Below are 24,788 nucleotides of genomic sequence, written 5' to 3' on the forward strand. Positions count from 1 at the left end.
GGATGTTTGGTAACAATGCGATAACATCCTCTTGGGCTAATCCCCAACAAAACCAACAACAGCAACAGCAACAACAGGGAACCAGCGCCTTTGGACAACCAACCGCTTTTGGTTCGACAGGTGTGTTCAGAACTTTCGCGCGATGTTTTCTGTTGACATTTCGTAAGGCTTTGGTTCTTCAACAGGCACTTTTGGTCAACCTCCACAGCAACCTCAAGCCAACCCGATGTTCGGAGGTTTGGGTGGGACGAGTAATACTGGAACTGGTGCTTTTGGTACGCGTTTCAATCTTTGTCTTGTCCATTAGCTTAACTATCTAGGCGCGTTTGGAGGTGCAACTAATCAGGCAAGTACCAACTCGGGCTCAGTGTTTGGTGCTCCAAAACCTGCCACTGGTTTTGGCGCGTTCGGAGGCGGTGGAACTAGTACTTTCGGAGGTGGTGGCACCAGTGCGTTCGGTAATACGGGGCAGAATACGACGAGTGCTTTTGGCCAACCCGCGAATACCGGTGCATTTGGTGGTGGTACTGGTGGCAGTATATTCGGTCAACCCAAGACGACATCGGCGTTTGGGACTACGACGGGTACCCATAAATTCACTTTAACTTTTTAGCTAGTCTTCTAATCGTCTTTATGTAGCAGCTACCAATGCGACAGCTCCTGTCACTACTGGCTCTTCCAACCCTCCATATGCCACGACTCCCGAAAAAGATGCGAATTCCAGTATAACCCTGCAATATCAATCCATTTCAAGCATGCCTGCGTACGCTGGGACATCCTTCGAGGTTTATCAACTCTCATCTTTAATCGGGCCTCATCTCATTTAAATGTCAGGAACTCCGAGTACAAGACTACCAGCAGGGACGCAAAACCGCTACCGCAGGTTCTTTTGGGCAACAATCAAGCTTCGGTGGTACTCAGACTACGGGTGGCAGTATATTTGGTCAGCCACAGAACACCCAGCCGGCACAAACTAGCTCTATATTTGGAGCACCGAAACCGACGACCGGATTTGGCGCGTTTGGTAATACTACGGCCACTAACACAAATACTGGAGCGTTCGGAGCTACAAACAATGCCTTTGGGCAGCCTCAACAGCAACAACCTCAACAACAACCGACGACAGGCTTTGGTTTCGGCCAAACCCAACAACAGCCTCAACAGCAAACCGCCAGCCTCTTTGGTAACACAAATACTGGAGGAAGTGCATTCGGTAGGCTCAACTTTCCATCGATAGTAATCAATTTCTTATTTGGCTTATTCTAGGTAACACGAACCCCACTGGTGCTTTCGGTACTACTGCGTTTGGCACAAATTCCAATCAACAGCCTCAGCAGCAGCAACCAACTGGGAGTATATTCGGTCAACCTCAACCAGCCGCGAATACGGGCAGCACTTTCGGTGCATTTGGAAGTACGCGAAATCTGACATTGTCAACCTGATTCAATGTAATGACGAGTGTTCCTTGCAGATACTGCAACCAAACCATCGATATTCGGTCAACCTGCTCAACCTGCTGGCCAGACGTCTATCTTCGGGCAGCCTGCGCAACAAAACCAGCAGCAGCAACAACAGCCTTCAATTTTCGGCACTACTAATGCTGGTGGCAGTAGTCTGTTTGGCAATAATGCTAATCAACAGCAGCAGCAACAACAACCCCAGCAGCCCGGCACATCGCGTAGGTAATTTGTTAATATTTTCGAGCTTTTCTGACATGCTCTTCTATCCCAAGTTTTTGGCAATAACGCCGCCACTGGTACCGGAGGACTTTTCGGGACTGGCACGGGGACTAACTTATTTGGAGCCAACAACCAACAACAGCAGCAGCAGCCTCAACAACAACAAACCGGAACGACGGGCTTTGGTACTAGCTTGTTTGGAGCTAAGCCCGCAGCCCCTGCCGGAGGTGGAATTTTCGGGAATAATAATGCATTCGGTGCCGCGCAGCCTACAACGACCGCCCAGCAGCCGACATTGTTTGGAAATACGTTCAATCAGTCCACGAACCAGCAGCAACCTGCTGCAGGCGGAGGGTTTTTCAACAAAGCTCCGTCGATGGGAATGGCTACCTCAATGGGTCCAGGCGGTAATTTGTTCGGCAATTCAACTTTTGGGAACTCTACCAACACCCTCGCCGGGTCTACTAATACTCCCAACCAACAAGGTGGCCTCATAGCATCTATCAATCAACCAATCGCACCAAACCTCCCTATATTTTCGATGCTTCCACCTGGTCCTCGTGCAGTAGATCTGGAACAGTCAACAAAAAAGAAGATTCCCTTCTTTGTCGACGTTCCTACTCGCTCCCCAGTCCCTCGAGTCCAACTTGGCTACACTCCTGCCGCCTCGAAACTTCGAGGTTTTGGATCCTCGACATCGAGTTCGGCATTGAGCGGAAGCGTTTTCGCACCTTCAAACTCTACAACACTGACGTTGAGCAGATCACAGACACCAAAGCAGTCCATCGAAGCCATCTTCGGGACGCATTCTAGCCCATCATTAGGGAGTGGACAGAGAAAGAGTGTAAAGAAGTTGATTCTTGATAAAAAGGTTGAACCTACAGAGCTGTTTGTCAAATCCGGTGGTTCGCCATTACGAGGAGGAGGGAAAATCACGTTCAGTCCTGCACTTAGCATTGCTGCGCGAGAACGTGAAGCTGCCGCTGCCGCATCTCCACCGCCGAGTCAACCAACGAAGTCTCCGACACCAACCCCGCAGCCCCAACGCACTCCGAAAAAATTCACCGCATCACATAACGGACAAGGAGCAGATGAGGACGATCTCCAAGAAGGCGATTACTATGTCAAGCCAGACATGGAAAAACTCAAATCATCTGGGTTCGACCAACTCTCGTCCTTCAAGGATCTTGTGGTTGGGCGGGTCGGGTATGGGGAGATACATTTTCTCGAGCCAGTGGATCTTACCGGATTACTCAAGTTAGGCGAACTCCTCGGCAGTGTGATCCGGTTTGAGGACAAGGAATGCAGTGTGTATCCTGATGCGGACGACACGGAAAAACCTCCTGAAGGATCCGGTCTCAATGTCCGCGCGAAGATATCGTTAAAGAGATGTTGGGCGATGGACAAGGCACATCGAGAACCCATCAAGGATGAGAAGAACGCCTCAGCTGTGAAGCATCTGAAAAAGTTGCGGAACATGAAGGATACGCACTTTGAAAGTTTTGATATTTCTGATGGGACATGGACGTTCACGGTGGATCATTTCTAAGAGTCAACGTTTTCCTTCGTTCGATCTGTTTTTTTTTCGCCGTTCTCTTCGTCACCTCTTTGTTTACGCTACATAGTATCGGGCAGTTCATATTTCATTAAAGTCGGTAGTAGGTAAAGTAGGTAGCTTGTTCGGATAGTATATAGTTCAGCATGTAGTAGTTCCGATGAATATATGTGTTCAGCGCCAAATAAAAGCTTATGTATAAGAGCAGGGGGGGCAGGGTCAGGAAACATCATTGTGAGGGAGGGGAGGAGTCGGAAAACGTACAGCTGAGACCGAGCTGTTGCTCTGGCCATGGTCTGGAACATGAATTTCCGAACCAATTGAAATGAGCTGAGAGTCACTCCGCAAATCCCGATTTTTGAATTCTGCGACGATTATCTAGAGGAACGGACTAGTTTAACGGCCTATTAGATTGAGAAAGAGGCGGTGACTATTTAGATAATAGTACTTGCCCATAGGCTCCCATAGGATGCGAAGAAAATTTTTTCTGTTCGGACGAAGTCGGAAGTGTGCAAGCTGCCGGCTTTGGCAGGCGCAGAGGCTTATGGAATCAATCCCGTGAACCGGCGTGAAGGCATGATTTCAAGATGACATCGAACAGAAATCGAGGGCTTATAAAAAGCTTTGTGAAGGCCGTCCACGATCCATTTGCTATACCCACTTTGCTACAAACCCTCCGCTTTTCAAAATGAAGGTAAGTCAAATTCGCTGTTTACTGAGTCGATCCTCAGCTGTTCCTTTCAGGTTGACGTTACAGAAGAACAACTCGAAGGGCACTCCAAGGCTGTTAGGCGAGGTGCCATTGAAGGAACCGTTGCCGGTCTCTTGTTTTCTGGAGCTGTATCGTACTTTGCCCATCGCCGGATGCCTGCGTATAAGACCTTGCCACTATCACTGAAGGCTCTTGGTCCGGTCATCCTCATTGCACCATTACTCAGTATCCAGGCCGAGCGTCGTGCTCTAGAATATGATGAATCACAATGGTTGGTGTTGATTTTCAGTCTGTCGTTTTCTTCTTCTTAACATTACATATCGCCAGGACCGGAGAGGGACTCAAGATTCTGAATGAGAAAGAGCGAAAGGTTTTAGAGAAGTGGGATGCCATGACACCCAGGCAAAAACTTGGAGATTGGGCCAGCCGACATGAGTACTCGCTCATCATGGGCTCGTGGGCTCTCAGTCTTGGTGTTGCAGGAGCAATTATTTCTCGCGACAAGTCAGCCTTTTCCTGAATCTTCGTTCTATATCTCAATTACTTATTACACCGCTTACAGATACCAAACGCCAGCACAGAAAGTCGTACAGGCTCGTATGTGGGCGCAGGGATTGACTATCGGTATCCTTATCGCTGCCGGTGCGCTCAAGCACAGTCAGCGGAATGAAGCTGCCGACAGACATGTCGACCATTCGTGGCAGGATGTTGTGAGTATACAATCTGGATTTTTTATCTGAACATCCTCTGATTACAATTTCGTTCTCAGCTTGCCCAACAAGAGCGAACACGCGAAGTAGAGGAGCAGGCTAAACCCGGTCTCTCTGCTGCTACCAGACGTAGCGTTTCAACTCTTTAGACGTATTGCGCCCTCGATTTATTGCGTTTTCGATTTATTGCGTTCTCGATTCACTGCGTTTGCATAGACGTACACTCTCATTGTGGACATTCACATACATTCAAGTATAATATCATCTGGGATAGATTCATGACTATACGTTCACTGTTGTATCATTAGAATTTTCAGGCCAGCAAGTACTTGCTGAGGATGTAAAATGGCGTGAATCAACGGAAGTACCAAATGTGCATTCCAATACCGAAGTCAACCTATAGCGTTGTACTTGACTCCTAGTGTACATTTGTCTAGTATACAGATATTCAGCAAGGTTGCTGAGGAAGACCTTCAGCATTATGCCTGTGGAAATTACGCTTGACCTTCATTCCTTCATTCCTAAGGTCTTCCGTAGATGGGTCGTCGAGCGCAGATATCGATTGTTGAAGTTCTGGATGATCATTTGCTAGCCATATCATCTGTAAAATCCCAATTGAGTCGATCTTGAGACCGTTGTTATCTAGCAGTGACGGAATAACTAGTAGCAGAAGGACGATCGCAATAGCAAAGACACCGAATAACTAATATATGATTTTAATACAGTACTCTACGTCTTTGAGTAATTAAAAAACAAAACTCACCTGTATGCGATTAATCTAAAGCATTTTTACAAGGGCTGAGTTTAGTTATGGGCTTGAAATACATAGAAGAGAAGGTTCACCGCAAAAACCAAGACCTGTTCAGGAAATTCCACTGTGTTGCTGTTCTGAATAAATGTTTTGCTAGTCGAGATGCCTTCTGAAGATGAAATCCTATTCGCAAATTTGAGGTTATTTCCCTGACCCTCTAATAGTCGATGTGATTAATTAATTATGCAGTTAGTACATCATCAGGTCTTACCTGCCCAAATCTCTATCGCAGTCATGCGGGAAAGTGCATTCTCTAGATCAGCAAGGTCAATGTTGGCGCTGGCATCTGAAGTTGGAGGCAGCAAAAGGTCGGGGAAAAGATTCAAAGACTCCATTACAAATCTAGTGACACGTATCAATTCCTCGGTTCGTCGGACGAGCAAGAAAAGATACAGACTGCTCTGATTCATACAGAGTTCCGCAAGTTTCGGCTGAATTTTCTGTGGTACATAGATTGGACAGCTGAAAGACTAGCGGAGATACTGAGGCGATAGGTAGCAAGCTCCACTTGACCGACGTTATCACATGTGATGTATTCGAAAAAGAAACTGGCTCACGAAAGCAATTAAAGCGTCTTCAGGAGAGTTCAATTCATCGAATGGCGTTGTACGGAGGGCAGTTGGAAATGGGCTCAACTTGGCCGCAGTCTTGTTTGCTTGGTCGATGGGGCTCAGGAGAGCATTGCTAACGGGGTCGATGATAACCTTGTCTGGCAACGCATCCACAGTCAGATTACAGGCGAGTACGTTTACCTCTGAAGTGGTCGAAAGAGTTGTCTGATTTTGCGGAAAATCTGATCATAACACAGTTCAGGAAGGGGCGACGAACGGTACCACATAGGCAATTGCCTTACAAGTCATTGGTGGACTAATTGACACTGGCTTGATGGTCGTATTTGAGGAATCCGTCACGGGAACGGTTGTGAAGACGAGGATCGAACTGGGCCATGAAGCCAGATCTGCATTTATCTACATAAAATACAAGATACCAATACAATCAACGATCAAATGAGACGAACATGTAAGATTCAACTTTACCGACGTGTCAACGAAGGCGGGTCCCCAGGGCGCAGGTCTGATGGCTAAGCTGTGTTGCGCTGTGAACATAGAATTGGTGTTAATTAGTTGTTAGCTAAGAGTGCATTGAAATTCACAGATTGTGTTTGGAAAATTATTATCAAACTCTGGCACGAACGTGCTCTCCAACCCAAAACCAGGCTCAAAGAAAAACGCTGGGCCACTCCCGGTGACATTTTGAACGGACCCTGCCAACGAACCGCAAGTAACATTGAAGTGTGTAGCCATAACTTCAACTTGTCGGATACTAGGAGGAAAGAACGAAACGTTCATAGGAATATCATATATCACACCAACACCTCCCGATGCAAGCCCAGGAAAATCGAGTGCGTTGAGTGAGAGCATAGTTAAGAGTGCGCTTGACCCACTTGATGAGCAAAAATTTAGAATAGAGAAATCGGTAAAATCTGTCCGGTACCCGCCTCAAAACATTTCCAGCTGTGTTTGTGAAGTCCGGAAGTCCTTGTGACAAAAAATTGAAGTTTTCGTCCAATGGTGTCGCTACGAGCCCGAACATGCCTGTTCCGACAGAATGTAACGAAGCAATACCAGCAAGGTAAAGCAACGGAAGGAATAAAGAGTTTAGAGACTCCCGAAACTCAAGCTGCCTCCATTTCAAGCTTAAGAATGTCATGAGCGAGGATCCCAAACCCATCCACGCGTCATTAGCGTCATGCTTTGCAGTAAGGCTACTATAAAGGTTCAGTTGGCGGCGGAGAGCCAACTTTTGCGTTGTCAATGTAAGGACAATGGTCCAGCCCTAGGAAAATGATATGATTTTCGGATGAGTTCGAGGATAGGGACACAAACAGACACACAGTGATAATCCAACCGAAACCAAGCTTCACGCTCGCTTGGAGGGTCTGCCCGAGATCGGCGTCATCATCGTCTACTATTTTGAAATTTGGATTCCTGAAGGATATGATACTCGAATCCGCCTTGTCGGGGTTCCGGAAAACGAACAAAGCTAGTAGTACGATCAAACCGATATGGGATAATGCACACGCCCATCTCATAGTGTCAAAAGCGGGATGGAGCTTTCGCGAAGTCAGGGTCTGAGGTTGCGCGCCGACCACAGGAACCTTCTCGGGAATATAGTAATCATCTGGGATACTTATAAGAATCGGAAGTAAGAAGGAGCAACGAGTACGCTCACCTCGTTTCGAGGACTCGCGTTCGCCTACTGTATTTGGGATGGAGGTTGCGGAAGGAAAGTGTCTATGTCCAGTTACCAAAGACGAGGACATTATATATCAATAAAAAGGCCGTCGAGGCGTTTGAAAAAAAGGCTACACAGCTAAAAATGAACAAAATAAAAGGTCCAAAAGGACAAAACGAGAGAGAAAGGGAGGGGAAGAAGGAAAACGAAATGTTTGATACCACCTTCTTGGTCCTCACTTTATAAGTTTTGTATTGGTCGAAGACATTTCAGATTGTGGCAAAGATTGACGCCAGATATATAACACAGAAGATGGGACTGACGAGAGCTTTAACAATCAGTGCAATTGGATCAAAACTAGACTCTATGAGGACCTACCTGTTGTCGTTTCGATGAACATCGGGTGAACGGCAACGAAGAGGACCGTAATTGTCAGTTCATCATGATTGGATACATGTAGCATACCCGCGTCAATACAAATGCACATGTATCCGTTCGACTCCTGGTAGTACTTTGGATCAAATGGCTTGATTAACACAGGATCTGAAGTGCCGCTCAGAATCACATCTGGGCACTTCTGTTCGGTGAAGAAATAACATTGGAATTTCTTAGTCATGGCGTTAACAAAGTGAGGGACCGGCGCTTACATAGTCAGCCTCAAAAGTTTTATAGCGACATGCAATCATCCGCTCTTTGCCAGCGTTGCGCCTCGCTACGAAAACTTTCTAGCTATACCTCACTTCCAACCGCACAAACTAGGCTCATTTCTAGCTCTCCCTACGGCCGTACCCACGTATGGAAGAGACGTCCACCTATACTTCCAAATCCCGTAGTTCCAAAATTTCCCCAGCGTGTTATTCGAGCCGATGGGACATCCTTCACTCATTGGACAACATCCCCTCGGTCTCTGATTCGTTTAACGCGTGACACGACCAATAATCCAGTCTGGAATACTGCATTGTGGGCAGACAATAAGGCAGTGGAGGACGAGGCCAATACAACAGGAAGGATGGGAAGATTCAATAAGAGATTTGAGGGTATTGGGGGTGCTGGTGGGACTGTTGATTGGATGGCTGGAACCGGAGAGGGCAGTGGAATCGAGCTCGAGGGTGAACTGGTTGATCCAAGCTTGTATGTCGCGAAGACCAAGAAGAAGAAGAAGAATTAGTCCGTGAGTCCTCAAAAGTCTTTTCCGTGCTTCCAATGGTTAATGGACCTTCATTGAAGGCTTCATTCTTATTTTGACACACGTATTGAATCACTTCCCTTTGCGAATGAAAATTTCATACTTCCAATACACCTTCAAAGAGGTACCCAAGTTCTGAATTTAATGCTTAATGCGAAGGGAAACTTCTAAATCAAGTCACGCAAGTAGAAAATACTAGAGATGCTATTAGGTACAACAAGAACGATGAATACTATTCGGGATAGTATATGATTGTAGTAATTTGAACAAATTGAAGAACTTGTTTGTGTAGATAGAAAAGGATAAAAATGACGAAGACAAGTAGAAAGAAGCATCCAGACGTCGAGCGAACATGCGAATTACTGTACTGTCCCAGAACCAGCAGGCTTATTTGCGAATGCAGAAAAAGGATTAGGTGTCGAAGCTCCTCCAAACGCTGATGGCGTCGACTGACCGCTGGCTGGCATCCCAAACGCTCCTCCAGTAGCGCCACTGGTACCAGGCGCAGCAGTAGATCCAAACGAGAACGCTGATTTAGCAGGGCTTCCTGCAGGCGTGGTGCTATTGTTTCCAAAAGAAAATGCAGATTTTGGTGGATCACCGGCTGGCGTAGCATTGGGTGTCACAAGGGGGGTAGAACTTGAAGAACCAAACGAGAACGCAGTTTTGGTTTGAGCTTCTCCAGCGGGTTTGGCTGCTGCTGAAGCCCCGAAGGTGTTCTGCCCACCGAAACCAAAAGAGGTAGAGCCCGATGAGGAAGACGGCGCTGACGAGCCAAATGAGAATGCCGATTTGGGAGCAGGAGCAGAGCCAGAGTTTTGCGTTGCTGTTGTGCCAAACGAGAATGCCGATTTGGCAGCAGGAGTAGAGCCAGAGTTTTGCGTTGCCGATGTGCCAAACGAGAATGCCGATTTTGGAGCAGCAGCCGAGCCAGGGTTTGGCGCTTCCGATGGTTTCGAGAACACAGACGTTGATGCCGGTGTTGTTGCAGTATCAGAATCGGTGGGTTTAGCACCGAATGCGCCGCTACCGCTCTGAAGCACGGTTGCAGCGACTGAAGGGGTCAACGACGAGCCAAAATTACTTGGCCCAGTAGTAGTGGAGCCAAATGCCGATTTAGAATTGATATTTGACCCGAAGGTGCCACTACTGAAGGCAGAATTCCCACCAAAGCTACTTCCAAAGGGAGAGGGATTCGTGGAGGAAGTTGAATTTGACGTTGACGCAGCCTTTGCAGCACCGAAGATATTGCCACCATTTGTAGCACCTGCAGATGAAGAAGCAGGCGTACCAAAGCTGAACGTGGGAGCCGATGTCGTGGACTTTTCTTCTTCAGGTTTTTTGTCTGCGGAACCAAAGGGTGAGGAGATTGGCTTAGCAGTATTCGCAGAGGAAGCCGGTAGGGGATTCAGCGCACCACTCAACGACGAAGGTGTAGCCGATGTAGTTGGTGCAGTTGTATTTAGTGTATTGGAGTTAGAGTTTCCAAAGGGTGAGGATGTTTTGTTCGCACCGCCGAAGAAGTTGAACTTGACCGGAGCAGCAGCAGCAGCAGCGGAAGAGCTAGAACCAGCATTGGTTGGCTGTGAGGGCTGTTGTGAAGCCGTAGTTGCAGCCGGCGTTGATGAGGCACCGCCAAACGGTGAGGACAAGGGTGCAGCTGAGAACGCACCGCCGAATGGGGAGGATGAAGTTGCAGTGCTGGACACAGCTGGCGCTGGGGACGGGCCAAACGAGAACGGAGAAGGCGTCGTCGAAGAGGTTACATTGTTTTGACCAGGTGCAGAAGTGCCTCCTAGCCGTGAAAGCAACGATACGCCACCTAGGGAAGTTGCATTCGATGCAGGAGTATCGGGTTTATGTTCGGCGTTACTACTGGATGCGGGATTTGGCATATTGAAGCTAAATTTAGGTGGTGCAGGAGTGGACGAAAGCGAAGCGGTGCTAGATGCAGACGTAGAACTCGAGCCAGCGGGCTGAGGCGCTACAGAAGCCGAAGGCCCCAACGATGGGAAGCCAAGACCCACAGCAGGCTTCGGCTTATCTGCGCTAGCAGCATGACTTACACCTGCAGGTGGTCCAAATGAAAACGACGATGGTTTGGCTGGGGCCGCGGGAATGACATTCGCTGAACCATTTACCTGAGGGGTCGAAGTGGGAACAGACGCCTGTGTAGAGGCAGGTGAAGTTGCAGGTTGAGGCGCAGGAGTAGGTTTGCTGAACGGAACCGAAGGCGTGGTTGACGCAGGCGGTTTAATAGCTTCAGACTTATTATCTCCGCTAGCCAAGGGCGAACTCGTGGTGGGTGCATTGAAGATCGATTTGGGAGCGGTTGAAGCCCCTGGAAGAGGGAAGGCGGGAGGAGGAGGCTTCGCTGTGGACCCACCATCTGCAGCTGGTGTGAAGGTTATCTTGGGCACCGCAGGTGGAACAGAAGGGAGGCTCTCCTTTTCTTCTTCTTTCTTACGATTAGCCTCGCGCATACGCATCATCGCCTTCGCCTCGAGGTCTTGTTTTTCCCATTTAGAAAATTGTTTGTACGTCCGAGGGCTTCGCATGTTTGTGCTATCCATGAGGCTAGGGCTGGGAGGAGCAATATTGCTACCACTGAGAGGTTTACTACCGCCGGAGATACTGCGGACAGCAGAGGCAATCCGTCTACTTGCAGCACCGCTGATGGTTGTAGCCAGCTGTTGCGAGGCACTCTTGGGGGTTTCGAAAGGATTATCATGAGGTTGAGATGAAGGTGTGCTCGTGGTGGAATCCCAGAGAAGGTGTTTGCCAGTACGGGGAGGTGCGGGTGATACGTCCTATTGGCGAGCATAAGCTATGTACAAAGGTAAACAAAAGATAAAAACATACAGGAGTGGTAGGTGGAGGAGTTTCAGGTTCCGTAGATCCGTTGGGCGATTCTTGCCACGACAGGATGTTTCTGGCCTTGGCTATACGATACTCCTCTTCTGTCAACCAGGCTTCAACATAAACTTCTAAGTTTGCTCTACGGTCAGGATGAACCGAATCCATAGGCTGCGATGACATCTCTTCAGATTTTGGCGCAAAGGAAGAGATGAAAGACTTACCATGACAAACTTCTGTCTGGCTTTTTTAACGAGTTCAAAACGGAGCCGTTGACCATTGGGGCCAATCTTATACTGAACGCCGTTGGATGTCCACGTCTCGCCAATCTTCCTGCCTTTCATGCTTGATGAATCCTCCATGGACACGTCGCTAGCTTTTTCGTCGTCTGACATCTTCTTGCCTCTCTTTTTCCTAAGCTTTCGCTGGGACACAAGACCTGTTTCGTCCTCGCCATCTCCAAGTTCATCCTCGAGATCTCTGTCTCGTTTCTTGCCTCGAGAACTTGAGTTAGCATCCGATCGTCTCTTGTTCCGTCGTTTTCTCCGACGATACTTTTCTTCTTCGACATCGGCATCTGCGTCTTCATCTGCTTGTTCGATCTCGCCACCATAGGACGAACCAGTTTCGTCGCGATCACGCTTTTTACCTCTGGATAGGGATCTCAGGTCACCCAAGTAATCTTCCGCTTCCGCATCGACGTCCATATCATGACGACGAGGAGATTCTTTGTCGCTAGATACCTTGCGCTGCCTTTTCCCATGCGCTCTTTTCAACGTTCCAAAATCTCCGTCATTATCATCGCCCACTCCGCGTTTTGGAACTCTCGAATCACTCGAATTCAGTAGATCACTAGAACCCTGCCATACAGCCTCTTCATCACCATCGATGAACTCATCTCCTTCCAAGCGAGTCTTTTTGGCAATATCCCCATCTTCATCATCAAAACCGCGCTCGCGTTTTCTTCGATCATCATTGGATTTGAGAATTCCAAGGCTCTTGCGCCCGGAGCGTTTCGTAGGACTAGCGAGCTCGGCATGAATGTCAAGAGGAGAGGCGCTGGTGTTGAAGCCATCAGCAAACGTAACATGGTTGGTTTGAGACCTAGTATACGCAAAGTCAGTGTTTTACACAGGCGATCCGAGCGAATACTTACTGCGGTACAGATGGCATCGACAAATTGTTCATAGACATCGGGTTGTAGCGGCCAGGAGGTCCACCCACCGGAGCACCAGACCGAGATGAGTCAACACCTCGCTGATTCCCTGAATGCGGTTCAGCAACGGCCGCGAACAAAAAAAATACGAAAACTGACCTAAACGGTGACGTATTGGCTCTGGAGGTGCATTTGCTGGCTCCCGCGATGAGACTGCTGCAACCGCAACGAGATCCGCACGCTTTATCCTAGCATTCTCCTTCTCCCTCTGCTCCTTTGCCCGTTGGACAGCGGCGTACGCGACATTAAATGGCCTATGGTCATTGTCAGGAATACCGTGTCTTCTTCGCAAAGACCTGAGAAGGCCAAGTTAACATCTAGAATGGAGGAAGTGAAGTCGGGCTCACAATCGGTAGGATTTTTCGCGCCATTTGAGAACACGCCCCCAAGCTCGAGCAGCAATGATATAGCCGACCAATAAAAGAGTCAGAGTAGAGGTGATCTTTACAGGGAGAGAAAAAGAGCTGGATTGAGATTTCTGCCGCACAGGCAATGTAGCACTGCCCAGAATGTCGGAAAAGTCGTCGCCCATGACCAGAGCACGAGGCGAAGTACGAAAAAGGCGACCTTTTTGTAGGATACTGGGATGATGGAGTCTTTGACCAAGGTGTGATTGATGGGACCGCGCTTGGCTCAGCACTACACGTGATACGTGAGAATTCCAAGTAGCTTTAAAAATTTTAATCAATCGCTTTCTCCATGTTTCCAACCTGCCTGCGACCGACCTTCTGCGCGAACTGTAATGGAGCCTGTAATAGGATCTCACTTTCGACCTAAGCATGCTTCCTCACAACGAATCTTTGATCCTACCTTTATCCCGAAACCATTTGTTTCTTCGAAGTCGAATTTTCCCAAACTTTTCCTGTCCGAAGCTGTCCCACTTGCTCATGCCTAGGAACACGGCTCACAGTGCCTTCGTTACCTTAACTTGCGATGTGGAAGATTCAATATGTTTGATCCACGCTTGAATCGCCGGCCTGTTTCTGGGCTGGTTTCGTGGCTATTCGAGTACTAAATTGGGCAGATATTCCTGAATAGTATTGTATTATGTGTACATAGTTGTAGGTAGATATCTGCAGGCTGCAGTGGCATACAGGAATACACTTTGGTTGAATTTTACCTTGGTTAGCTGTGAGGAGTCGAGTGCGATCAAATGCGAAGCCTGCGGACCTCGGTGGACCGGTGGGAAACTTCCCTGAAATAAAAGGTCAGGCGAGTTCATCTTTATCTTTACTCTAACCTCCACTCGTCCAACACTTCTCTCCTTCCTTTTCGCTCTCATTTTTGCTCAGTAGACATGTCTAAAATCATTACCATTGACGAGCTCAAAACCAACAACTCGAAAAGCAGTATCTGGTTGCTTATTGACGGCAAAGGTACATGAACCAATCACAATCCGCCGTTTTGTCTTAAATTTACTGTTCTTTGCCCAGTCTATGACTGCACGAAATTTATTGACGAGGTAGTGCCAAAGCCCTGTAAATCAAGAACCTTGTTCTCAATCGTCTCGTTCTCGTTAGCATCCCGGAGGAGACGAAGTTATCTTGGCTGAGTCTGGTGCGGTCAACATTACTACTTTGTTTGATGTTCATAACTCAAATGTCAATGTCCTCAGGAAAGGATGCAACTGAGGCATTCGAGGATGTCGGTCACTCCGACGAAGCTCGTGCCCTTTTGCCCGAAATGCTAATTGGCACTTTCGACAAGAACAGCGTAGGTTGTTATTCTCTTCTTCATTCTGACTGGCTCTAATTTATGATAGGGAATGGACCTTAAGAAGCTATCAACCGCACCAACATCAGCACAGAAGGCTATTGAACATGGATCCAAGTGAGTTTTTGTGTTACCTCGGTCTATAGCTTTGAGCCTTATTTTTTTAATTTCTAGCATGATGTATTTCATCCCTCTCAGCCTTATGGGAGCATACTTTGCATGGAGATATTATTCTGGAGCATAAGCCTTCCCTAATGATAGAAGCTGGCGTGGCATATCGTGCGCGCGCCTAAATATTTCCCTACCACGCCACTCCTTCTTGTGTTTGATGTTGCTTGTATCTGCTTTTCATAGAATTTACGGAACCAACTTTTCGGGAATTCCTTGAGTTTGATACTACCAGTAGCTGAGAAGCAGCTGGACTCTTAGCCTAGGTAGTCCTGGGTTCATGTATACTAACGTTATGGTGCGAGGAAACAAGTATTCTTAGTATTCTTATGCTGTCAACAGGGTATCCGAAAATGCATGATTTATAACATTCAAATTTCATACAAACTGTACACTATTGACTGTTTTTCTCGCCTTCCCCCAGAAACTTCCATAGAAATGTCGATAGTTGAACATACTTGATTGATAGCCAGGCAAAATCTGTTTGATCTGATGTAGAGTCCGAGCCCGACAATCTTCCCTCCACAACCTCTTCACATTGAGGCAGGCAGTCCGTCTCATAAGGCCCGTCAGCAACGCACCACAGAGAATAGCTCCCGGCCTCAGTCTGAAGAAGTCATGATTAGAGTTGTCATTTTCACCTGTACCATTATCTTCGTGCTCCCTGGAACTGGTTCCCGTGCTATAAGGTGACCAGGGCGGGAAGTTGGGACCTCGAAATCCAACGGGAGGCTTGAAGTATAGGTCTGGGCTCTTGGGAGAAAAAGAGTCAGGTGGAAACATTTGACAGACGGAAATGTCAAGGGAAAGGGTATGATACACTAGCTTCCCGAAGATTACCAAAAACCGTGATCTCTCGTCGACAAGCATACAATACCAAATGGCAATGAACCACCCAGTTCTTAGCACAGGCAACTGAATTCCACTCACTAAACGTGTATACCCAGGCTCTTCAATCCGAGCTTAGCGGCTTCGTTCCTTGCTAACTTCTTTGTCCCCCCTCTCCCCTTTCCCAGACACTTCCCATTAACCATGACTCTGACAGACCAGATTGTCGTTGCCTTCATCCCTTTCATCATCTCTGGTTTGAGCAGTTGTATGTCTCCTTGCGCGGAGGGGTCGACCTCCGGATTTGTTGAATCATAGATCCATTCGACAGGCTGGTTGGATCTCTGAATGTGCTGGTTGAATAACGCCAGATGCCCGACGGTAGTCATCGTCATGTCTCTGTTGACATCACCAAAGGGGGAACGAGAAGGGATGTTCTGGTCGTCTAAGGATTTGTGAAATCTTGGAGGTTGAGAATCCGCTAATAAACCATGTTGGGTACGAACGATGCGGTACGCAGACACTGCATAGGGACGAAAGAGGTCTCTGAGCCAACGTTGAACAACCTCAAATCCTCGGTCCTGGTGTAGGCCTCCGACATACGACTGGGAAAGTGTACAGTTAGTAATTAGTCCTGCGGGAAGCAGCAGCGATACTTTACCTCAAATAAATCCGCTACATGAATTAGGCGAATCAAGTGAAAAACCAGACTGCAAATTGAAATTGATGTTACCTTGGACATTAGCCGATGCCTTCAACGCCACCGCCTGAGCAGGATGAAGCCTGAGGTCATTTGGAAGATTGTACCTCACTGCACTACATACAAGTCTTCAGCATGTCATCGACTCAAAGTGAAAGCGATTTGCCTACATGTTTGCAAGTGTGGCGTTGTTCACAATTAAGGCCCGCATTTTCTGGAACAATATGAGTCCCTGGGTGGAAAATGAAGAGAAGATAATCACTGTGGAGGGACCAACGCGAAGAGTCGGGTACATTTCATTCATTAAGGTGGTCACCACGAGCGAAAGCACCGTATCCCCCACATGTTCCAACCTCGAAGAATAAATTAGTTACTATCAAAATTGAAGAACGCCCTGGCCAAGTATCACTTTTCGTTGTCTGGGGCAGGATCATCGGGGTGATCCTCGAAGATATGGTTGGGGCGCCCATGGAATGAGCGGTGAGTGAACACCTGTCTTCGAATATCCTCTGATTCAAACTGTGGCAGAGGTGGTAGCTCTTCGGTCGGTTCCAACACCACTGGCGGGGATCTGGAACCATTCAGCTCATCCCCCATTGAGTCAACTCACGAAAAGGATACTCACCGAGCAGCCATTGCGAAACAGGGTCAGCATCATAGTAACACGCTTTATAAAACGCCCACATCCAAGCGGAGTTCAACAAAAGAAAAGTCCGCTTCAGGTGACTGAAAAGAAGCATATGCATGTTGGCAGCTGCTTATCACTGTTATCTGCGAATTATCTGTAGAGTTATGTCAATTCAACCCGCCATTAAATCGACATACGGAATGGACACCAAATGAACACAATGATAAACTACATAGTACGACATTCGCAGCATGACTGAAAAATGAACATTAACTTAATGTAAGATGAATTGAAATCCATTGATTTACTCGAATTACAGTATAATAATTACAGGACGAGAACTAGAACTTCTTGTGAGTGTGATGATCGTCTTCGTTCAAAATTAATACTGACCAAAGCCTGATGATATACTTAGAATCGAAGCGTGTACCGAGTGTCTGTTCTACCGTGGAAGATGATCTTGTTCCTAAAAGCTTGGTTTAGAAAGTTGACATGATCGAGCGAAGTAAGACTCACAGCCGAAGCTCTCATTGCTTGTTTCTTCATTGTAAAATAATCTTTATGCAGACCGCATTCCGTCTTTTCCCTTCCAACCCATCTACCTGCTCGCTCGCCTTGACCCTCACCGACTTTCACGGTACTATGCCAGTCACCAACGCTACGATACCCCTGTGATAGAAGTTTGTTCCGAGGGACGTTGTTTTCACTTATGTACCATTCCACTATTGGGAAGGTCCACTCGAATAGTGGGTTCAGCTTCAGTAATCCCGTTGAATCAACTTCCAGTGGCTGAAGAGATGCGCGATCGCCACCTTGCGAAGCTCTCCTGCCTGTTATCACAGCCTGAACACCGAGTTCAGCATATGCCCTTCGTGCAGGTTCTACCTGTGTCGAAACAGATGTATAGGTTGCGGTCTTCGTCAAAAGGAGGATTGGGACTGACCTTGACGGCAAAGTCATAGGTATCTTCATCACTTTCCCATAATTTTTGACCGTATTTGGCTTCAAAATCTTCCACAGTGCGGCATTCTGCAGGTTTGTACACGTGCAAAGGGGTGCGATATTTCAGTTTCACTTCTTCGACCAGCTCGTAAGTTTCTCTGAAATGATACAGCGTATCGAGAAATATCAGTGGCGGTGGTGAAGTGGTTAATTTCGAGAGCATATCAATGGCGACAAGCCCTGTCAGTCCAAATGCCGTAGTCTGGTAAAGATTGGGAAGATACTCGATAGCCCATGCTAGTATCTGCTCTGGCTGAAGCTGTAATAGATGGGCGTTGATGAGTTCTAGAACGCCAGGTGTGAGGGGAAGTTGAAGGGGTTTCGATAGAGTCTCGATAGAGGTCATGGTGATGAAGGATTTGGGTTGGTAAAAAGAGGGCGGCGAATTTTCCGGAGTTTATGAGGCAAGACGCACATTGCAAGGGCACAGTACTGTAGCAAGGATAATTTCGCGAGTATGAGGTGTAATGAGTGCAAGAATGAGTGCAAATCGCGAATTCCTTAGTCAGCGAAAGATGGGTGAACCCAATCTGGTAATTTCAGCATTACAGGGCATCCGCAGGGTGCGTTATTGCATGCAGCTTTCTCAAAGCAAAATTTTAGCAGAAATTAGTCTTTAATATAACAAAATTCACCAACATTTACCAGTCCTCAAATCACATCCAGCTGCAATCGCTTCAAGCAAGCGGCCTCGAGTTGCTTTCCGGCCCCGCTGTTGATCAAACTCATATAAACCCCATATTTCGCCTTTTTCAAAAGGAAAAGCGTCATCAGCCTTGGCGCTGACATTACCCACATCCGAGCGCTGAGCTGTTGCCAACTCTTATGAGCAAGAATTAACCAAGTTAACAGCTGCTGAAAATTGCGACGTACGTCATGCTAATCCTTGTTCAAAGACCACAAAAGAACCACAGCGAGAGTCAACCTCAGGTAGTCTACAACATGTTGGAATTTCTTCGAATCGTGAGCCTACATGTCGTCAATCGAAGTTTTTTCACCTGCTGACGTCGCCGTTAGGCTTACCGTCTTCTTCCATCGAAGTACGCGTTTTATAGACCACTGGCAGCAGCTACCAGCAGATCATCTTCTTTGATTTATTGTTGACGGAATGACGGAATCTACGAGGCAGACTAGGGCAGACTGTATCCTACTAGTTCGATTAGTTGCAGCACTGAAACCATGTATGTATAGAGATGTACTCAAGCTCAATAGTTTAGAAGAGCACTGTTTTTTTGACGACCCCGACAGTCCAAAACGCGTTCTAACTTCCTTGTCACAATAGTAGTTAGCAGCGATCTTGCCGTTAAATAAGCTCAAAGAAGAGCGGCGCGTTGGTGTCTAGTTGGACTGTCATGGTCTGGTGCTTGAATCCAAAAACCGGTCGAGTGTCTAGGAATACTCTAGGAATCAGAGAATTGTGACAGAAGCTTGTAATTTAAAAGCTTGAGGATGGTTGTGATAAATAGAGTTGTGATAGAGTCGAATTGGAAGAAGCTAATCATTATTTTCTCACCTACTCCGACCGGAAATGGTACATACATTTTAAATTCAGTTTAATATATCGGACACCAGAAAACTTATTAACATAACTAAGCAAGCAAGTAAGATACATGGTATGTACGAGGCATACAGGTCAATAAATCGTGACACTCAAGTCACTAGATGGAGGATTCAGTTGATCATTCGTCGTCACCTTCCTCCTGCACCACCCCGACCTCGTACTCGGCGCAAACGTCCCATCGTGAACCTTCGGCAGCAGCGGAAACATACTTGACAAATCGCATTACTCGTTCGTCGCGAAGTACAAGGAGTAGGCGGTTGAAACCTGGCTGAACAGTCAAGAGCGTGCTATCTTCCTCTGCCTCGTCGACTTCCATGGCCGCTTCCTCGCCTTCCTCATTTGCAACAGGGGCAGGGCTCCCAATAGGACTAGAGTGTTTACTTCCATTAGACCCGGGGTGTCCGTTGGCTTTGCCATTGACGCCGTTAGTGCCGTCGACTGAGTGACCATTGGTCCCGTTTGAGTGGCCGTTGGTTCCATTTACCGAGTGATCGTTGGCACCATTGGAATCGTGATCTGCAACCTTCGTAGTGTTGTGCCCGAGAACATCTGATTTTTTGTAAGTACCAGCACGGTAGACTGCAGGATCATCTTCTTCATTATGAGGTGCCATGTAACACTGGATATGAAGGTATCAGAAACAATGGTTATTTCAAAACCGTTTTGAGAAAGAAACAGACCTCCCAACCACCCCATTCAGCTGCTCTCCAGCCTCTTTGAGCATGTGTTTCATGTTCATCCGATTCGTCATCCTTTACCTCTGGCGTTAAGCCAAGAACGACATCCAGTCTAGCCTCCTTCTCCTCGCTTGTGGCCAACGTATAGTCTAGACCGGGCCGGAACCTTCTCGCCTCGACGAAATGCCTTATAGGTAATAATCGCGAAACAATCGCCAGCCACGCACGAAAAGCTTGCGACGGAAAAAGCTCATCCTGTAATTTGCGCAAGATCTCGGATGGGTTTGGGTGAGCTGAGATGGGCGTGATTGAAACAGCTGGTGCAGAAGCAGAGGGAGGGAGGAGTGTGCAATAACGCCATTTATGTGGTGGTCCTTTGAGAGTCCAGGCGCTTGGAGGATTAGGCACCACAGGCGTAGCAGATGCAGCTGGAACAGGAGGTATAATGCCATTGACAGAAAGTGTACCTCCCAGAGGAAGCGGAGTAGTAGGTGTACCGTTTGTTGCAAAATGGGACCATGTGGCATCGTCAGCGCTCACGATATCCGGGTTTTTCGCATCTACGCCGGAACAGTGAGGTGGGACTTTGCCATTACGGTCAGGACCCAAACCATCATGCGCATCGAGATCTCTCAGACGAGGTTCGAGCGCTTCCGCAATCGAGTTGGTTAAGAAGGAGTGAAGTTCTAATGATGACTCCTCGACGAAACGAGAAGCTAGGGATTGCATGGTACGTGTCTGGAGGTAGGCCGGGTTGATGAACTCGCTGAGGAAGGTGATATCTTCTTCGGAGAGCTCGACATCAGGTAATGGAGGTCTGTCAGTTGGAGATTCTGACGATTGGTATGATTTGAAGGCAGTTTGGGTATTAGTCTGGATATAACAGGTAAGTTCTAGAATAAGGAGTATGTACTATTCGACTCACTAATTGCTCCCTAGAGCTTTTCAGTTCTATCTCATCTACAGGCGCTTCATAACCTTCCTCTCCCTCCTGGGCGGCATGAAACCACCCACTGATACTTAGTCGTTCCCTTCCATCTTCGCCGCCGCTACCAACAACGACTTCTTCGACTGAATGAAAACTACGACCAGGCTGTACTTCAAAAAAGATAAATTGATTCCAACTTGGAGCGACACTCTTTGATGGAACACACTCAGGCTCGGGTAGACCATCTGGGCCAGGCTTCGTAGGATAGAGCTCAAGTGCACCTCCCCAGTCCCTCTGCCAGAGCTGATAATTCGGCAACGGCATGTAGAGGATGTAGGAGACGCGCCGTGTGCCGATTACATCGTCGTGATTGAGAAGATGACAGCCTTTGGTATACGAATTGACAGACATGTCCTGTTTGAAACCAGAAAGAGGGCCGCACCCAGTAACTGATTGCAGGAACGCCCTAAATTCAGGCGAATAGAGAGCATCGCGGAGTTTGAGGAGGTTAGGGAGAAGAGATAATTGTGAAGAATCAAGATAGTTCAGCGATGCCAAATCGCCTGTTTGATTGACCTGTAAATATATGCTAAAAAGTTTACAACGAAAGTTTATCGAATACAGCAGCGACAATTCGCACCTTGTAGATGTCAGTCTCCTTCTCTGTGAAGCTTAGCTCGCCCAAACATTCGTCTTTAACCCTCTTGAGGAGATCATCCTGGAAGAGTTTGCCGACCAGAGCATAGTGAAATGGTTGGCTTTCGAGGTAGAATTTATGCAGTTTAGCAACATTTGATGACTCGAGAACCTCGGAAGCGAAAGCAGCCAAAGTTTCGTTTGTAGCGGTAGCGACGTGCAATGTCGGATGTGAGATTTTAATCCTCTTAATCAGCGAGGCAGAAGGTTCTGGAGAAGACGGGCGCGAATGTGTACGAGCCATATATGCAGATTTTTACGCCTCTTTTTACAGTACAAGGGCCGAAAAGTAGGCCTTTGAACTAATTAGTTTGTGATTTTGGTGTAGATGGGAAGTAGCAGATTGAGGGTATGAGAAAAAAAAGAGTTTGGGACCAGATGCTGTTTTTGAGAACTTTGGAGCAAGTCTCGACTCGAGACCTCGAATGTTCCCAATTTGCAACTCTGTAACAAACCATCACTCAATTATTATCTCCATTTTCTCTCGAGTCTATCGGACTCTTGCTGTATTTCTCATCATTTTGATTGAAGATTCGTCAGTCCAAGCCAGTCCAAGTCGGTGTTTATGTTTCCATTTATGTATACACCACCAGCAGTGGTACAACTAAACGAATTCTTCAAATCTCATGATCTGAGGTAGGTCTAGACCTGCTCATCGGCGCAAATTCACATTTAGGGCGTTCGGCGCATGCGCTTTTTCTCCTGATTGGTCAATGAAGATTCGCAGTGATTGGCCAACTGAAAATATACGAGTCTGGAACGACTATTGGTCGCTGGCAGTGTTAGCCAATGAACGGAAGCCATTCAGAGGAGTTTACATGGCCGGTCCAATGAGGGACCTTCCTTACTCTCCATAGGTCGCGCAAATTCAAATTTCGTCCATTCACATATTGACTACTTTTCTGGGTGCGAGCACTGAGGTAGGTAGGTAGGTTAAGCAACACGGTCACATTGTGAGTATTATTGATTCAGATAATGATAACGATTTTCCCAGCCTTCGTCCAAGCGGAAGTCTAGGTCATAGGATTCCAACGTATGAATACGGCTTGCTCAAAACCTCAAATTCTGCCCTCAACTACTAAGTTCTCCATATCTATTCATACAGTACATTGTCGGTGATTCTCCTGCATGTAGAATAACGCGGACCTTCTACCTCCAGACTGTTTCAGTACGTACCTCAATTTACAAAACAAAACCTTGGGTCAACTGTCAGCATTCTATGACTCCGATGCACCAATGCTTCATTTGAATGCCGACAAGATTCATCATAAAGTTCGGCTTGCAGACCGCGTCTCCAACCTTGTTTCAAACTTTCAATAAGTAGGTTCAATCCAAGCTGAAGAACCATACCGCAACCGGCCATATGTTGTTCTCTTATGTCTGGCAAATCCATTGGTCCACATCTAGATTTAGGCTGGAACCCCCTCGATTCCACTCATGAAATGAAACTTCTTAATTTCTTCCCTGCTATTAACAGGTTTCCAACATACTTGCTTGAATGTGTGCATTTCTGGCTTTGTGACTTGTAAGGAGTCTAACACCCTCAGCAAATCAAGTGTCGACGTTCATGCGCATTCTATGACCAACTCCTTCAACTGGTGAAATATCTATTTCAAAGCTTGCTTCCGATTCCCTGTGTTCCTTACGCATTGGGCAGTTCCAGATTCACTCAGGTAGGATAGGATATCAATTCACATTCCGCATATCTTCCACAACATGCACTTTTGTTCCGCCCATTGCTGGGAGATAAATGCATGGGTAGGTGTCCTCTTTGTTCCACTAGCGTCTACATTTACAGTGTCCGATTTTTTGAGGTACCCTCCCGCCGGTTCCTCAAAAAAACACAATATATTCTCAAAACTCTTTTATGCTCCCATGGTCCAGTTTTGAAGTTCCCGATACATGAAGGCATTGTTATCGCCTCATGTACTACCTGATTAGTTCATGGTCCACCCTCCTCTTTGACCTTCGAGGTTCTAGACTTCAGAAACGTATATGGTCATCGATCGTCCGGACCATCCGCTCTCAACTGATACTCTGGAACTCACTTTGCTTATTTGCAGTGTCTAGTTAATGAGTTTATCTCCGTTCAGACGCTCAAAGCCCAAGCTTTCCACGTAGCGATGTGTTGCCCACCCGCGCGAGGCTTCGTCCCCAGGCAAAACCTTCATAACTATTTTGACTAAACTTAATAGTATTATTCTGGGAGTATACGTGGACACTTGACTACCTTATACTACTGGTCGTGGTGTAAATGCGTAAGCCGAACAGGATCAACGTTTTCCCTTAATCTTTATGGTCTGCGTCGAGCACAGCTCTCGTTGACCAATTTAGTCTTTAGGAACGATATGTTAAAGGATACATCGTCGATTTGGACAAACTCCTGGGGACTACGAAGCTAAAAAAACAACGAGGAAAATGACGATACTCTTAATGCGGCGGTTTTCGACGTTACGCAATTTATGCGGGCAAAAACCATAATTCCTGAGGATGATCCCTACGCGTAATTTCATATTTGGTCTCTAAAATATTTCAACACTCACTAATCATCTAGTGGTTGTTCCTGACAATTCCCCAATTACTCCGGTATCCAGACTCAATTGGTCTTAGTGGTCAGCACTTCAGCTGCCCCGCGTAGCACGCTCACGGGCTCACAGGGGCTCACTTGATCATCCAGCCTCGTAATATCGACGCATACGTACCACACGTGGTTGACCTAAGTTCTTGCAAGAGCGCATCAACGTGACAAACACTGTCGACGATTGCTAGTACTGAACCTTCCGTGTGTATTTTCTCTTTCAACCCCTCTGCCTAAACGGCTAGAGCTCTGACATATCTGTTCGTCTACTTTCATCATTTGTTTACTATCGACTAGCTCGGACTGATTTGATGATGCGAGGTCCAAGTAGGTCTAAACTAAACGACAC

General features: G+C 47.0%; 9 protein-coding genes across 9 annotated transcripts; 4 read left to right on the forward strand and 5 right to left on the reverse strand.

The window, feature by feature from the left end:
- Positions 1-2: 2 nt before the first annotated feature.
- On the forward strand, positions 3-3,228 carry C8R40DRAFT_1068733 (nucleoporin autopeptidase-domain-containing protein; the record flags this gene model as incomplete). Its single annotated transcript, XM_046226034.1, has 8 exons — positions 3-120; positions 186-275; positions 321-584; positions 640-785; positions 835-1,213; positions 1,267-1,413; positions 1,472-1,678; positions 1,733-3,228. The coding sequence occupies 8 exons, from the start codon at positions 3-5 to the stop codon at positions 3,226-3,228; spliced, it is 2,847 nt and encodes a 948-aa protein (XP_046087512.1).
- Positions 3,229-3,815: 587 nt separating this feature from the next.
- C8R40DRAFT_134967 (uncharacterized protein) lies at positions 3,816-4,850 on the forward strand. Its single transcript, XM_046234138.1, has 5 exons — positions 3,816-3,928; positions 3,979-4,217; positions 4,274-4,450; positions 4,509-4,656; positions 4,716-4,850. Exons 1-5 carry the CDS (start codon positions 3,923-3,925, stop codon positions 4,803-4,805), a joined length of 660 nt encoding a protein of 219 aa, XP_046087513.1. The 5' UTR covers positions 3,816-3,922; the 3' UTR covers positions 4,806-4,850.
- Positions 4,851-4,895: 45 nt separating this feature from the next.
- Positions 4,896-8,019, reverse strand: C8R40DRAFT_134651 (uncharacterized protein). The gene is made up of 12 exons (XM_046234137.1): positions 7,700-8,019; positions 7,362-7,648; positions 6,966-7,303; positions 6,621-6,910; positions 6,505-6,563; positions 6,321-6,435; positions 6,025-6,260; positions 5,865-5,974; positions 5,679-5,809; positions 5,500-5,624; positions 5,420-5,434; positions 4,896-5,359 (listed from the first exon to the last, which is right to left on the reverse strand). Exons 1-12 carry the CDS (start codon positions 7,788-7,790, stop codon positions 5,105-5,107), a joined length of 2,052 nt encoding a protein of 683 aa, XP_046087514.1. The 5' UTR covers positions 7,791-8,019; the 3' UTR covers positions 4,896-5,104.
- A 59-nt stretch (positions 8,020-8,078) lies between these two features.
- Positions 8,079-9,087, forward strand: C8R40DRAFT_134278 (uncharacterized protein). Its single transcript, XM_046234135.1, has 2 exons — positions 8,079-8,873; positions 8,930-9,087. Exon 1 carries the CDS (start codon positions 8,379-8,381, stop codon positions 8,868-8,870), a length of 492 nt encoding a protein of 163 aa, XP_046087515.1. The 5' UTR covers positions 8,079-8,378; the 3' UTR covers positions 8,871-8,873; positions 8,930-9,087.
- Positions 8,921-13,822, reverse strand: C8R40DRAFT_135145 (uncharacterized protein). The gene is made up of 8 exons (XM_046234140.1): positions 13,308-13,822; positions 13,060-13,256; positions 12,901-13,009; positions 11,969-12,848; positions 11,751-11,915; positions 10,306-11,698; positions 9,343-10,233; positions 8,921-9,274 (listed from the first exon to the last, which is right to left on the reverse strand). The coding sequence occupies exons 1-8, from the start codon at positions 13,739-13,741 to the stop codon at positions 9,096-9,098; spliced, it is 4,248 nt and encodes a 1,415-aa protein (XP_046087516.1). The 5' UTR covers positions 13,742-13,822; the 3' UTR covers positions 8,921-9,095.
- Positions 13,823-14,171: 349 nt separating this feature from the next.
- On the forward strand, positions 14,172-15,186 carry C8R40DRAFT_1099813 (cytochrome b5-like heme/steroid binding domain-containing protein). Its single transcript, XM_046227876.1, has 6 exons — positions 14,172-14,336; positions 14,394-14,422; positions 14,481-14,517; positions 14,576-14,673; positions 14,723-14,790; positions 14,848-15,186. Exons 1-6 carry the CDS (start codon positions 14,258-14,260, stop codon positions 14,915-14,917), a joined length of 381 nt encoding a protein of 126 aa, XP_046087517.1. The 5' UTR covers positions 14,172-14,257; the 3' UTR covers positions 14,918-15,186.
- A 584-nt stretch (positions 15,187-15,770) lies between these two features.
- C8R40DRAFT_1169543 (ribonuclease III domain-containing protein) lies at positions 15,771-17,005 on the reverse strand (the record flags this gene model as incomplete). Its single annotated transcript, XM_046231388.1, has 7 exons — positions 15,771-16,274; positions 16,331-16,344; positions 16,403-16,485; positions 16,540-16,583; positions 16,632-16,722; positions 16,779-16,940; positions 16,995-17,005. The coding sequence occupies 7 exons, from the start codon at positions 17,003-17,005 to the stop codon at positions 15,771-15,773; spliced, it is 909 nt and encodes a 302-aa protein (XP_046087518.1).
- Positions 17,006-17,251: 246 nt separating this feature from the next.
- On the reverse strand, positions 17,252-18,639 carry C8R40DRAFT_135263 (uncharacterized protein). Its single transcript, XM_046234141.1, has 5 exons — position 18,639; positions 17,941-18,580; positions 17,514-17,882; positions 17,391-17,463; positions 17,252-17,338 (listed from the first exon to the last, which is right to left on the reverse strand). The coding sequence occupies exons 2-4, from the start codon at positions 18,343-18,345 to the stop codon at positions 17,440-17,442; spliced, it is 798 nt and encodes a 265-aa protein (XP_046087519.1). The 5' UTR covers positions 18,346-18,580; position 18,639; the 3' UTR covers positions 17,252-17,338; positions 17,391-17,439.
- Positions 18,640-19,678: 1,039 nt separating this feature from the next.
- C8R40DRAFT_1185465 (Oxoglutarate and iron-dependent oxygenase degradation C-term-domain-containing protein) lies at positions 19,679-22,105 on the reverse strand (the record flags this gene model as incomplete). Its single annotated transcript, XM_046233000.1, has 4 exons — positions 19,679-20,179; positions 20,241-21,110; positions 21,163-21,741; positions 21,806-22,105. The coding sequence occupies 4 exons, from the start codon at positions 22,103-22,105 to the stop codon at positions 19,679-19,681; spliced, it is 2,250 nt and encodes a 749-aa protein (XP_046087520.1).
- Between the last annotated feature and the right edge of the window lie 2,683 nt (positions 22,106-24,788).

This window comes from Lentinula edodes, assembly GCF_021015755.1.
Source record: "Lentinula edodes strain Le(Bin) 0899 ss11 chromosome Unknown C8R40scaffold_13, whole genome shotgun sequence".
Classification (NCBI taxonomy): Eukaryota; Fungi; Basidiomycota; class Agaricomycetes; order Agaricales; family Omphalotaceae; genus Lentinula; species Lentinula edodes.

Coding starts and splice junctions, on each gene's coding strand:
- C8R40DRAFT_134278 (XM_046234135.1), top strand. CDS start 8,379: ATGCAATCATCCGCTCTTTGCCAGCGTTGCGCCTCGCTACGAAAACTT.
- C8R40DRAFT_135263 (XM_046234141.1), bottom strand. CDS start 18,345: ATGACCTCTATCGAGACTCTATCGAAACCCCTTCAACTTCCCCTCACA. Junction 17,883..17,940: donor CCTATGACTTTGCCGTCAAG/GTCAGTCCCAAT, acceptor GTTTCGACACAG/GTAGAACCTGCACGAAGGGC. Junction 17,464..17,513: donor AAGCAATGAGAGCTTCGGCT/GTGAGTCTTACT, acceptor CCAAGCTTTTAG/GAACAAGATCATCTTCCACG.
- C8R40DRAFT_134651 (XM_046234137.1), bottom strand. CDS start 7,790: ATGTCCTCGTCTTTGGTAACTGGACATAGACACTTTCCTTCCGCAACC. Junction 7,649..7,699: donor ACGCGAGTCCTCGAAACGAG/GTGAGCGTACTC, acceptor TAAGTATCCCAG/ATGATTACTATATTCCCGAG. Junction 6,911..6,965: donor ACAGCTGGAAATGTTTTGAG/GCGGGTACCGGA, acceptor TTGCTCATCAAG/TGGGTCAAGCGCACTCTTAA.
- C8R40DRAFT_135145 (XM_046234140.1), bottom strand. CDS start 13,741: ATGCTTAGGTCGAAAGTGAGATCCTATTACAGGCTCCATTACAGTTCG. Junction 13,257..13,307: donor CGCGAAAAATCCTACCGATT/GTGAGCCCGACT, acceptor TGGCCTTCTCAG/GTCTTTGCGAAGAAGACACG. Junction 11,916..11,968: donor CCAGACAGAAGTTTGTCATG/GTAAGTCTTTCA, acceptor ATGTCATCGCAG/CCTATGGATTCGGTTCATCC.
- C8R40DRAFT_134967 (XM_046234138.1), top strand. Junction 4,218..4,273: donor GAATATGATGAATCACAATG/GTTGGTGTTGAT, acceptor ACATATCGCCAG/GACCGGAGAGGGACTCAAGA. Junction 4,451..4,508: donor GCAATTATTTCTCGCGACAA/GTCAGCCTTTTC, acceptor CACCGCTTACAG/ATACCAAACGCCAGCACAGA.
- C8R40DRAFT_1099813 (XM_046227876.1), top strand. CDS start 14,258: ATGTCTAAAATCATTACCATTGACGAGCTCAAAACCAACAACTCGAAA. Junction 14,423..14,480: donor GCACGAAATTTATTGACGAG/GTAGTGCCAAAG, acceptor CGTTCTCGTTAG/CATCCCGGAGGAGACGAAGT. Junction 14,518..14,575: donor AGTTATCTTGGCTGAGTCTG/GTGCGGTCAACA, acceptor CAATGTCCTCAG/GAAAGGATGCAACTGAGGCA.